Source organism: Dendropsophus ebraccatus, chromosome 1 (assembly GCF_027789765.1).
Source record: "Dendropsophus ebraccatus isolate aDenEbr1 chromosome 1, aDenEbr1.pat, whole genome shotgun sequence".
NCBI lineage: Eukaryota > Metazoa > Chordata > Amphibia > Anura > Hylidae > Dendropsophus > Dendropsophus ebraccatus.
Genome location: NC_091454.1, coordinates 143,795,006 through 143,808,810, shown reverse-complemented (window position 1 = coordinate 143,808,810; position 13,805 = coordinate 143,795,006). Strand labels below are relative to the sequence as shown.

Here is a 13,805-nt window from a genome sequence, read left to right as displayed (position 1 = left end):
GGACCTAACCCAGCAGATGACATGGCTCCCCAAACTATGACTGATTGCGGAAATGTCACACTAGACCTCAAACAGATTGGATTGTGCCTCTCCACTCTTCCTTCAGACTCTGGGACCTTGATTTCCAAAGGAAATGCAAAATTTACTTTTTTTACACCTTTGACCACTGAGCAACAGTCCAGTTCTGTTGCTCCTTGTCCCAGCTAAGATGCTTCTAGCAATGTCTATTAGTCATGAGTGACAGAAGGAAAGCAACACTTGTAGCCTAATTTCTCGATACATCGGTAAGTGGTGGCTCTTGAAGCACTGATGCCAGCAGCAGTCCACTCCTTGTGAATCTTCCCCAGATTTTTGATTTTTTCTTAACAATCCTATCAAGGCTGTGGTTTTCACAGTTGTTTTTCTGCCACACATTTTCCTTCTACTCAACTTTCCATTATTTTTGTTTTGATCCAGCACTCTGTGAACTGACAGCTTCTTTATCAATGACCTTTTGGGGCTTACCCTCCTTGTGGACTGTGCCTTCTGGACATCTGTAAAGTTAGCGTCTTCCCTATGATTGTATCAGTTACTGAACCAGACTAGTGTATCAACACTATGCTGGCAGTGGGGAAAATATTTGAATCTCTGCAGCACTGTAGGGACATAGCCGTGCAGCTTTGTCATTACAGTGCCGTGGAGATTCAAACAGTTTCCCCGCTGCCAGCATGATGTTGATACATCATGCCAGGCAGGGAAACCATCCAGGACAGGCATTCACTGTACATAGGTCTGCAAGATTTGTGGACGTTTAAATGCAGCCTAAAGGTCCTATTACACGGAGCTGTTTTTAAGGATTAACAACTAACGAGAAACTATCGCAAACGAGATTGTTTATCGTTAACCTGAAATCGTTCACCATATTACACAAAATGATAGTCGTTAGATACGATCGTTATTACGATCGTTACTATGATCGATTATTCCGTCTGATCCTAGCAAAACAATGGGCAATGTTCTATTACACTGAACGATTAGTGGAAAAAATGCGGAACTTGAGTGAACGAACGTGGAATTACAGCGAACGATTAGCAATAATTTTAGGTTCAGATCTAAATCAACGATGAACGACATACGAACGATTTTTCGATCGTTGCCTTCAATTACACAGAACGATTATCATTTAAATTCGAACAATATAACGATTTTTGCACGATAATAGCCCAGTGTAATAGGGCCCTTAGTCTGGTTCAGTAAGTGATACAATCATAGAGAAGACTGCTAACTTTACAGATGTCCAGAAGGCAGTCATAGACCCACTCCACAAGGCAGCGCATATCTGTACAGTGCCCCTGCTCCTAGCATCTTATCAAAGATGCTGCACCGGGCAGGTGAAGTCCATTACATGCATTCCACGTCCGTGTTTCGTACAGAAAACGGTCTTTTTGTACAGAACACAACCTTTTTGAATGCTTAGGAAGCCTTTGCAGGTGTTTTGAGTTAATTATTCTAATTTCTTGACATAACAAATCTTGTGTTTTCCTTGGCTGTAAGCCATAATTGTTACATTACCAGAAACAAACTAGAAAATGTTTACTCTGTTTGTAATGTAGGTGTTTCACTTTTTTAACTGAATTACTTAAAAGAAACTAACTTTTTGATATTCTAATTTATTGAGATGCACTTGCATTTACTGCAAGAAGGCTGACATGATTGTTTTTTAATCAGCACCTGGCCCTACCTGAGGTGCTGGCAGTCCCCTAGTGAGCATGTTGGTTTTTGGTAATTTGTCCATGCAGTGGATTATGCACAATCTTAGGTCTTCCACTGTAATGGAGTGTCACAGAGGAGTTGTGGCTCAGTGTTTGTGTCACACTCTAGCACACCTCACCCCTCCTTTCTCCTCCCTCCTCTTCATGAATAATCAATACTGCCAGGCCTCCCGCTCGCTCAGTTGTCAGTCAGTGTGTCTGATTTCAGCTAAGTCCTCTGTAGGCAGTTTATGTCTGAAAAAACACTCAGATGTAGTTGAATCCTGAGCCCAAAGTGTTGGAGCTGTGATGTAGGGGTAAATTATCTATCTAGTGAACATCAGTAGGTCTTCCTTTTGTTCTAATCCCCTGAAGGAAATGAAATATAGTTATATATTTTTTCTTATTTTTTTTTCTCATTGTATCTTTTTTAACAGTGCAAAGAATTCCCAGTCAGATCCAAATTTGTTTTAAAATTATTTTTTAATAATACAATGATACGAAAAAAAAAAAAAAAACCCTCATTGTATTAAAAAAAATTAAACTAACTTAGACCTTATTGGGAATTCTTTTCACTGTTAAAAATGATACAATAAAGAAATAGACCTATATTTAATTGTCTTCAGGGGATTTGAACCATTAAAAAACCTGCTGGTGTTCTCTAGACAGGTGAGTTACCCCTAGAGAAGAGCGAATTGCTCATCCAAAAAAAATCGATTCGTTTGATCAATGTTCTGCTCATCAAACCGGTGGCCTTTCAGTGCTGATCTGTTCCCTGCCACTCCTCCCAGGATGCTGGAAAAAGCTGGATCCAATCCTAGAAAACATCTTCCCAGTTTCCCAGGATTGTATTCAGCTTTTCCCTGGCACCCAGGGTAAAGCGGCAGGGAGCAGAGCAGCGCTGAAAAGTTGGCAGTTTGATGATTGGAGCGCAGATCAAACAAAGCACTTTGCTTCGTTTAGATAAGCGATTCACTCATGTCTACCCTAGACCATGGCTCCAAAACAGGTTAGGTGATTCAGCTATATCTGACTGCAGATCAGTTCTCTGTTGGGAGATACTGACAGCTGAGTGAGCAGAAGGCTGGGCAGCATTGATTAATTCATGAAGAAGGGGAGGGGGTGAGCTGTGCTAGAGTGCTGCACAAACACTGAGCCACAACTTCTTTTTGACACTTCATTAAAGTAGGAAACGTGAGATTGTGAATAATCCACTCCACTGACACAATACTAAAATATAACATGCTCACTAGGGGACTGCCAGCTACAGCACTTGGTCAGCACCAGTGCTAGAGCCCTGGTGCTGACATATTCCGTTAAAACCTTTTTTAATATGGGGACGGTACTGGGATCACCAAACACAACATTGATATTTAGTCAAACCATGCATTTTTATCATAACTGAAATTTTATGCAGAAAAGGAGTTGACTGTAGACTGTGAGTGCAACTTTTATGGTTGGCCCTTAAACCTAGGACAAGAACTTCAAGCCTTGGGTATGGTATTACAAAATATAAATTGTACCTGTGCCACCTGTGTCACAGTAATCCTCTGCTCTGGTAGGCTTTGTGATACCTCTTCAACTGATTCATTCTGGAACAATTGTGTATCAAATTTTAACATCCATTTAAAGGGAATCTGTCAGCACCCAGGCCCTACCACTGGTGCTTGACAGGGTGCAGCAGCTGGCAGTCTTTTGGTAATTGGTCTGTGAAGTAGATTATGCACAATCTCTGGTCTCCTACTGTAATGAAGAGTTAAGAAGGAGTTGTGGGTCAGCGTTTATGCCTCACTCTAGCACACCTCACCGCTCTTTCCTCTCTCTTTAATGAATAACCAATACTGCCCGGCCTCCTGCTCAATCACGCTGTCAGTCAGTATCTGCCAACAGGGGACCGATCTGCAATCAGATATAGTTTAAATCTCCTAGCCTGTGTTGGAGCTGTGGTCTAGGGGTAAATCACCTGTCTAGAGACCAGCAACAGTTTTTTTTTTCTCTTTGGTTTGATACCCCTGATGGAAATGAAACAGTTATTTTTCTCATTATTGTATCATTTTATTTGTATCAAAAGCAAAAAAATCCCAATGAGGTTCAAATTAGTGTATATACTACATATATACTATTAGTTTATTTTTTATTTTTTTATCATTGTAGTAAAAAAAAAAAAAATCTACAACTAATTTGGACCTGACTGGGAATTCTTTACACTTTTAAAAATGATACAATAATGACAAAAAAGAAATAACTATATTTAATTTCTATCAGGGAAATCGAGCCAAAGAAAAAAACTGATTAAATGTCTAATTGCAGATTTATCCTCTGTTGGCAGATACTGACTGACAGCATGAAAGAGCAGGAGGCTGGGCAGCATTGATTATTTATGAAGAAGAGGGAGGAGGAAGCAATGGGGTGGCTCAGTGTTTGTGCCTCACTCTGGCTCAACTCCTCATTGACTGTTCATTACAGTAGTAGACCCCCAGATTGTGCATAATCCACTCCACAGACAAATAACCAAAAGGAAACATGCTCACTAGGTGACTGCCAACTACAACACACTGTCAGCACCTCCGGTAGGGCCCGGGTGCTGACAAATCCCCTTTAAACATTGTGTGACTTTACTCATTGTGTGAATTTTACAGGGTAGCAGACCTGACTGTAAAAGAAATGTTGAAGCCTTTGAAAGCAGCAGTCGCAGTTTTTCTGTGCTTTATCCTTGGTGTCGCCATCAAACTGAACCTTGAACACACGGAACTCACCCTATATGAAAAGCCATAAACAGAAAATCAAATATACTGTACTTGCTTTCAGTCCCTTAAATTGTATATGTCTGTGTATGAGTGTATATATATATAATATACACACACACACACACACGTCCAAAAGTAGGTGGACAGAAAATTTATTTAGATTTATACATACAATTATATTTACTCACACAAGCATAACATTGACAGTTAAATTTTATTCTGAACAATAATACAATCTGCACAGCGTTGAAGTCTGCCTTTTACTCTTCTACAACATTTTTGCACTATGTCTCTATGGGTATTAATTTCTTAAAATGCATCTCCTATGTAATTTTTTAAATCACTGACATTTTTTGGGTTTCAACTATAAACTTTGTCCCTGAGTACTCCCCACAAGAAAAAAATCCACAAGTGGGCCTTCACTGTAGACCCCGCTATGCAGACCATGCCCCTCCCCCACTCGAGCTCCCATCCAGTACAGGGAGCCCTTAAACCAAAGCAATGTTTTAAAACCAAGTCACAATTTTGAAAAACTGTGAGCTCTTAAACCAAGGTACCACTGTACATAAATTTACATAAACATATTTGTTATTGCCGCATGCAAAATAATCTTAACTAGAATTAGATTATCACATTCCTGATTTCCCATGGTAAATACCACCAGCGCAAAAAACGTGGGCCTTTTTGGGCAATCCATTTATTAGGAAATGTTTCATCAAGATACTCGCGGCCCACTCTTGAATAATGTGGAGGGGCTTCATCTTGTTGGAAATAAAGGTTAATTAGGCTGTTGCTGTAACTTAAAACACCAAAACTTGAAATACCACCTCAAACATTGACACCAGGCTAATTTAGTTGTTGCTCTAATGTTAAATGCATGTTCTCATTAAACCAGAAATTACAATTATGTCTGTTAATATGACCAGATAATTTGAAAAAAAGCTTCATCACTCCACATAATTTTCTCTAAAATTACTGAATTTTCTCCAATTTTGTTAAGCATAATCTCACTAAATTGCAGCTGCCTGTCTGGATCATCCACCAATAAACCATGAATTAGCCATAGATGATAAGCTTTCCACCCAATATATTTTAGAATTCGCATGATAGAAGCTCTTGAAATTTCCAACTCCAAAGAGGCTCTTCTGGTGGACTTTTTTTGGACAATTGTTTCAGCAACAAGCTGCACCAAACTATCACAAACAGACAAAACACAACTCGGGTGTAAGAAGGGCAGACAGCTGGGACTGCTGAATGCAATATAAAGTGATTTCAGCACATCATATATGTGTGCTAACAATAAAACAACATAACAAAATTCCATAAAACAGACCTATAAAGTGCAACCCCTACGGTTCATGCTATGGCACGTATGTGCAAAGTAAACGTTATTCAAGATGCAACAATACCATGTATGTAAAAAAAAAAAAAAAGTGCTTAAAGCGTAACTATAAAATATTTTGACCTTTCAGTTTTAGTTAGCTTAGGTCATGATAAGACTTTTTGCAATATACATTAATAACCTAAAATAAACAGTTTTTTAAATACATAAGGCTGATTATCCCCTTATAGCCCTCTCTGGCTCTGACTTATTTCTGCATTCCTGCTGGACACGCCCCCTCCCTGCAGATCCGTCCTGAGTGTACAGACTCTGACAGGAGGATCAGATAACAGCCCTGACACAGAGAGAAACATAAACAAACCCTCCTCCCCCCCTCCCCTCCTAGCAGCATGTTCTCCCCCCTCCCCTCACAGAGGTGACTAAGCAGAGCTGAGGGTGTTGTGTGTGAGGAGCAGCGCAGGGGAAGAGCTGGATGGAGGGACAAGTACTCAGTGCTTCACCCAGAGGGGACATCCCAGCCATGACTCCAATGTACTGCATGAGGGAGAGTGGGTGAGTCACTGAGGGGAGGACTACAAGTCCCAGCACAACACAGCTGTAGACCTTCCATAGTACATATAACATTCCCTATCAGATGTCTGCAGCAGGTGCCCCCACCTCCATGGCTGACATTATCCTACAGTGTAATGAGAGCAGATGACTGTATCTAATCCCACAGTCTGTGATACCATCTGCTGGGGCTCTGTATCTAATCTTACATTGTGATACTGTATGCTGGGGCTCTATCTGATCCTGCTATGTGTGATACATCTGCTAAGGTGCTGCTCAGTGAATGGAGGGATGCAGCCAGGGAGATGAGGGATAGGCCACGCCCACTTTGTCTCAGCCACGAGAAAAATTCATTTATTCCTCTGAGCCAAACAACTGGGGATATCTCAGCGAGTGTACACACTATCAACGCAGTTTAGGGCTCTTTTTAAAGGGTAACACATGGGCTTTTTATTTGAGGAATTTCATTTTTTGGCTACTGAAATTATAGTTGCGCTTTAATGTCCTAGCTTGTCAAGTTTCTTTGATTTGCCATTATGGGTTATCTGTAAAGAAAACAGATTTATCTGTGAAACTGGCTTAGTTGCCCCTAGCAACCAGATTCCCCCTTTCATTTTGCAAAGAGTCTGTGAGGAATGAAAAGTGGCATCTGATTGGTTGCTAGGGGCAACAGAGCTGGTTTCACTTTACACCATGTCTGATAAATCTCCTCCTTCATAACCCTATTACACATACTGTCTATCTACTTTTGGACCATCCTGTGTGTGTGTGTATATATAATTGAAGAAAGCATTAATCAATGTAGTACATGGGTACTGCATTGATCTCTATGAGCAATCATGGTATTACTCATAGAAGTCCCCTAGGTAGACTACAAATTAGTGTAAATAAAAAAAAAACCTTCCCAGATTAAAAGTTTAAAGTACCCTCCTTTTTCCATTTTCTTAAAAAAAAAAACATATACAGTGGTGCCTTGGATTACGAGCATAATTCGTTCCGGGACTGTGCTTGTAATCCAAATCCACTCTTAAACCAAAGCAAATTTTCCCCTAAGAAATCATAGAAATGCAGACAATTGGTTCCACATCCCAAAATAATGATTTATTATTTTGAACAACATGTAAAACAAAGAAACAAACATTCAGAAACAGCAGAATATGTGATATTATAAGTTACTATACAGTAATGGAGAGGATGGGAAACACAAGGGCTTACAGAGACTGCAGGGAGCATGAAGCAATGAGCAGGACATATGTGGGCACATACATGCAGCGCTCTCTGTCCTGGGAGAGAGGGGTTACATCTATGAAGAGATTACCTCCACAGTCCTGTCCCCTGATGTAAGCCCCAGCCTGAAGTAGATCTGCTATGATTTGGAAGGCGAGGGACACTTCCTTGGTCAGAGTACAGGCCTGTAGACCCCGCTATGCAGACCATGCCCCTCCCCCACTCGAGCTCCCATCCAGTACAGGGAGCCCTTAAACCAAAGCAATGTTTTAAAACCAAGTCACAATTTTGAAAAACTGTGAGCTCTTAAACCAAGGTACCACTGTACATAAATTTACATAAACATATTTGTTATTGCCGCATGCAAAATAATCTTAACTAGAATTAGATTATCACATTCCTGATTTCCCATGGTAAATACCACCAGCGCAAAAAACCACCAAAGGGCAAAACTGCATTTTTGGTCACATTACTTCCAGATGAATTTGAGTAAAAAGTGATCGGAATGCCATATATACGCAAGCAAGCTACTGATAAAAAGTACAGATTATGGTGCAAAATTTGATGCCTCAAATAACTACACTGACCAAAAAATAAAAGCATTATAAGGATCATAATAAAGCAATTTTAAACATTTTTTTTTTTTTTTTTTTTTTTTAAGGTTTTCATTTTTTTAAAAGCAGTCAGTTAAATAAAAGTTCTATACGTTACCTATTGTTGTAATCAATATGACAAACACAGATAACATGTCACTTTTTTCTACATACCATGTGACGTAAGGACCAGGTCCTTCTGTAATTAATGTAATTCTTGGCTGCTTCCTGACCTTTTTCAGAATCATCCTCTCCCCACAAGAAGAGATCGTGCATGGAGCCCCAGACTGAAGAAGATTGTCATAAGGGTGCATTTACACAGAAAGATTTATCAGACAGATTTTTGAAGCCAAAGCCAGGAACAGACTATAAACAGAGAACAGGTCATAAAGGAAAGATTGAGATTTCTCCGCTTCCAAAATCTGTCAGATAAATCTCTCTGTGTAAATGCACCCTTATGTGTTTCTTCCATTGCTCCAACAGTTGTTGCCTTCTGCTTGCTTATTGTCCTATAGCCCATTCCAGCCTTGTGCATGCCTACAATTTTGGTCCTGGTATTCTTAGACAGCTCTTTGGTCTCAACCATAGTGGAGAGGTTAGAATGTGATTGACTGTGTGGATAGGTGTTTTTTTTTATACAGGTAAAGAGTTCAAACAGGTGCAAATAATACAGGTAGAGTGTAGAGCAGTGCTTCTCAATTCCAGTCCTCAGGCCTCACCAACAGGTCATGTTTTGAGGATTTCCCATACAAAGATCACCTGTGATAATACCTAATGCATTGAGTATAATTATATCACCTGTGAAATACTAAGGAGTTACTCAAAACATGACCTATTGGTGAGGCCTGGGGACTGGAATTGAGAAGCACTGGTGTAGAGTAGGAGGACTTCCTAAAGGAAAACAGGTCTGTGAGAGCCAGAATTCTTGCTAGTTGGTAGGCGATCAAATGTTTATTTAGGGGACAAACACACTTGCCGGATCCGCAGCGAGTCCTCTCGCTGCGTATTTGCTGCGAGACTCGCTGCGGATCCCGGCCCTATTCTTTCAATGTTAGACAAAATCGCAGCAGGGATGTACATCCCTGCTGCGAGTTTGTCCCCAGCCCGCCCCGTTAACCCCCCCCGGCTGCCGGAGCATATAGTTTACCTGATCCGCTTCGGCGGTTCCCGGAGTCTTCAGCAAGCCGGAGCCGGGATCAGGTACAGTATATGCTCGCTCCAGTGCCCGCCCGCAGCCCCGGCCGTCTGATCACTGCTGCGATTTTGTCTAACATTGAAAGAATAGGGTTGGGATCTGCAGCGAGTCTCGCTGCAAATACGCAGCGAGTGGACTCGCTGCGGATCCGGCAAGTGTGTTTGTCCCCTTAATGCAATAAAATGCTAATTATTTATTTAAAAAGCATACAATGTGATTTTCTGTACTTTTTTTTATTTTAGATTCTGTGTCTCACAGTAGAAGTGTACCTAAAATAAAAATTACAGACCTCTCCATTCTTTGTAGGTGGGAAAACTTGCAAAATTGTCTGTGTCAAATACTTATTTTCCCCACTTTATGGTATATAGTTCATATTTTAGATGCAAAGTAGCAGCCAATGACACAGGTGGCATGAAAAAAAAAAAAAAAAAAAAACAGCCATTCACTAGAGAAACTAAATTTAGTCAAATTTGCAAATTACTACACATAACTGGTCATTCCCATACTTCTTTATGTTCACTAATCAATTTGTGGGAAATAGTACATTTTTAACAAAGTTATCAATGTCATGGGTCTTCAAGATGCAATTTCCTCTCAAAATGTTTCAAAACTTTTAACCTAGGTGAAATAAATAAAATGAAACCATTCGTTGACACATTTTGGTTCTTTTTGTCATGAAGTAAATTCATATGCTTTTGATGTTTTATTAAAGTTTGTTGCCTTTTAAACACTGTTTATTTAGTGCTGTAAATGGATAGAAGGGAATGCTATCTCCGGGCTGGTTCAAACATTTAAGCAGTTTTTAAAGTGTACTCTTCAGAAGCGTCATTCGCTACCCAGGCATTTTTTTACCCTGCTTAGTGTCAGAACCACTTCTATTTATCAAGCTAAACTACTATTAAATGATAAAGGCTTTTAAGCAGTGATAAATACCGTGTCGATGATAATATAATGCATCAAAAACATAAGGATGTGCCCTAGGCTATAGATAAGATATATTTGTTCCTGTGTTGTATCCATGGAATGGTAAAAGCCAGTTATCAAGGGATAGTTTCAGATTGCTAAATGACATACACACTTAATACAGATAATGTGGAAACACGTTGCCTATTGCGCCAAGGTAGGTATTGTCTTGTAAATAACTAAAACTGTTTATGTACAACTTCTTGCTACTGAGGTCTATTCTCATTAGTGCATATACCTACAACTGAATTTCCTGCTGAAATAACTATAAAACACCAAACTATCACAAACAGACAAAACACAACTCGGGTGGAAGAAGGGCAGACAGCTGGGACTGCTGAATGCAATATAAAGGGATTTCAGCACATCTTATATGTGTGCTAACAATAAAACAACATAACAAAATTCCATAAAACAGACCTATAATGTGCAAGCCCTACGGTTCATGCCATGGCACGTATGTGCAAAGTAAACGTTATTCAAGATGCAACAATACCATGTATGTAAAAAAAAGTGCTTAATGTCCTAGCTTATCAGCCTCCACCTCAGACTCCTGCTTCTTGACTTCCTAAAGTACTATATCTTTCACATACTTTGTATTGTTGCATCTTGAATAATGTTAACTTTGCATATATGCTGCAACATGAACCATAGGGCTTGCACATTATAGGTCTGTTTTATGCAATTGTTTTATTGTTAGCACACATATATGATGCACTGAAATCACTTTACATTGCTTTCAGCAGTCCCAGCTGTCTGGCCGTCTTCCTACCAAGTTGTGTTGTTTTTACAGTGTCTGTGATAGTATGCCTAAATAAACTTGACATTTTGTTTAATTGTATTTTTTCGTCATTTCAGTTATAAATTTAGTTGTAGGCGTATATTCTATAGTCAGAATTCCAGATGGTACCCGGGCTGTCTCCTCCTTCCCCACGGAGCGGGAAGGCATCGGGAATAAAATGCGGAAGGTTCTACAAGGTTCGAGTTCGATAGAACCTAAGATTTTCCGATGTTCAATCATCTCTAGTAAACATGAGCAAATATTCAGTACAAACTAAGCGAATCGCTTAGGGCCCTATTACACCAGCAGATTTCTTACCAATTTATCTGACAGATTTTTTAAGCCAAAGCCAGGAATGGATTTGAAAAGGAGGAGAAATCTCAGTCCTTCTTTTATGACCTGTTCTCTTGTTTATAGTCTGTACTGGTTTTGGCTTCAAAAATCTGTCAGATAAATTGGTCTGATATCTGTTGGTGTAATGGTGCGTTTACACAGAGATTTATTCGACAGATTTTTTAAGCCAAAGCCAGGAATGGATTTGAAAAGAGGAGAAATGTCAGTCTTTCCTTTATGACCTGTTTCCTGTTGTAAAGTCTGTTCCTGGGAGATCTGTCAGATAAATCTCTCTGTGTAAAGGCACCATAATAGGGTCCTAGTTAGGTAGTCAATCTGCTCAACAGCCAGCTGCCTTGGAAGCCCCAGGGTGGAGCAGCATGGAGCAACACGGACTTCAAAGGCAGCTGGCTGAAAAGCAGATTGCCGAGCTAACGAAGCAATTTATTTGTACTTTAAATTCGCCAATCTCAGTTTTTAAGCTTCTGCCTCTCCAGGAGAAAAAAACAAAACAAGAGCTGGTTAGCCAAAGGCTATGTTCCCACTACATACAGATGAGTGCAAACAACGGCCGTTGTTGTAAAACCACATGCGTAATCAATGTAATTTAAAGGGGTACTCCAGCGTGGGGGCTATTTTGGGATCTGGCCAGGGAGGAGGTGGCCGAGAGAAAAGATGTCCACTCACCTCCCCGGATCCAGCGGTGGGTCCTGTATCGTGGCGCTCCGGTCCCTGGTTCCCAACCGCTTCCTGGTGTCTGATGCAGGCTCGAAAAGTCTCAAGCCCGCTCAGCCAATCAGTGACAGAGGCGGGATCTGAGCGGACTTGAAAAGGATCCCGCCTGTGTCACTGACTGGCTGAGCGGGCTTAAGACGTCACGTCTCGAGCTCACGTCAGACACCAGGAAGCGTCCGGAAACCAGAGCGCCGCGATACGGGACCCGCCGCTGGATCCGGGGAGGTGAGTGGACGTCTTCTCTCCTCCCCGGCCAGATCCCAAAATAGCCCCCACGCTGGAGTACCCCTTTAACATAGTTTTACAACAACGGCTGTGGTTTAGCGTTAAACAACAGCCGTTCACTAAAGAACAGCCATTGTTAGCAAGTAGTGGGAACATAACCATAAAGTGTAATTTAACATTGCAGCTTCAGTATCTGGAAATAATAGCTTCAATTGTTTCTATGTTACATAGCTGTAAAGGTCTTTCAGTGAGCAAACGGTTACAAGGCCAGATTTGACTGTATTCTTGATTATAGGTGTGGGTGATGTTCACATCTGCATCACTTTTGATCAGTACATACACTACTTTTAGGGCAATCACTCCCATTTTACATCTTCTAGGACACAGATTTGAAATAAGAGAACCTATCCACATTTCCATTTTCAACCTAGCTGGAATCCACTGCAATTCTTTGAAGAACAAAACCTTCATTGAAAATCAGCTGGGATTGTTCAATAATGAGGGATGTTATGTGTGAATAGTAGATCCTAGGCACAAAGTCTTGTCTGCTCAGAGCATGAGCATGTATTCTCTACCCCTATTTTTAAGTGACAGTGTGATGCTTATTTACCCTGTACTCACGGTACAAAGTATAAAAAGGAAATTGCTAATTAAAGTGTATAGGAAGGTATAGGAATATTTCTACTCTTTTAATGCACTGTTCTCATAATCAAGTTGTTTCTGATTATTCCACATAGTTAAAGTGACACTGTCACCCCCGTTGTGCATTCTGACATGTGTAAAGGGTAAATTTAGCGGTTTTCATACCTTATTTCATATCATACGTCATGGTGTTTGTTCAAGTAAAGAGTGTCCTTTCATCAACTGCAGATTGTATTAAGTGGGCGTGGCCCCTCGGCATAGCGCCACTTAGCCTCGCCCACAACGGCACAGTTTGCCCCGCCCCCTTGACACCCATTGGTTGGCTGACGTAAAGGGGGTGGGGTCTAGACCTTTCGGCCAGCCTGTTCCAATGGCCGACTAGGGGGCGGGGCCAACTTAACACAATCTGCAGTTGATAAAAGATGACTTTTTACTTGAACAAGCACCATGACGTATGATATAAAATAAGGTATGAAAACCGCTTAAATTACCCTTTACACCTGTGTAGAGATGTCAGAATGCAAAAAGGAGGTGACAGTGTCACTTTAACAGCTGTTAAAATCTATAGCTGTAAATTACAATTCTAAACAATTTTCAGGCAGGCAAAGGGCTGCATCCATCTTCACCAGGCAGTGGGATTCAAATGCTGAGCATTCGGGTTTGCGCAAACACAAACTTATTGCAAGTTCGCTCATCCCTATTCTGGACAGAAGAAAAAGTGACCCTTAATGTCTTGCAACGTT

At 40.6% G+C, this 13,805-nt stretch overlaps 1 protein-coding gene across 2 annotated transcripts in view; it reads right to left on the bottom strand.

Annotated features, from left to right (window-relative positions):
* REC114 (REC114 meiotic recombination protein) overlaps positions 1–13,805 on the bottom strand; it is a 109,081-nt gene that overhangs the window by 1,655 nt on the left and 93,621 nt on the right. Inside the window, exons 4-5 of one of the 2 annotated variants that reach the window (XM_069981119.1) lie at positions 4,380–4,487; positions 3,254–3,322 (exon numbers count right to left, since the gene is read on the bottom strand). In XM_069981119.1, coding sequence (XP_069837220.1) covers positions 3,254–3,322; positions 4,380–4,487 — 177 coding nt within the window. The remainder of the gene's footprint in view (positions 1–3,253; positions 3,323–4,379; positions 4,488–13,805) is intronic. The other variant, XM_069981129.1, reaches the window with a different exon arrangement.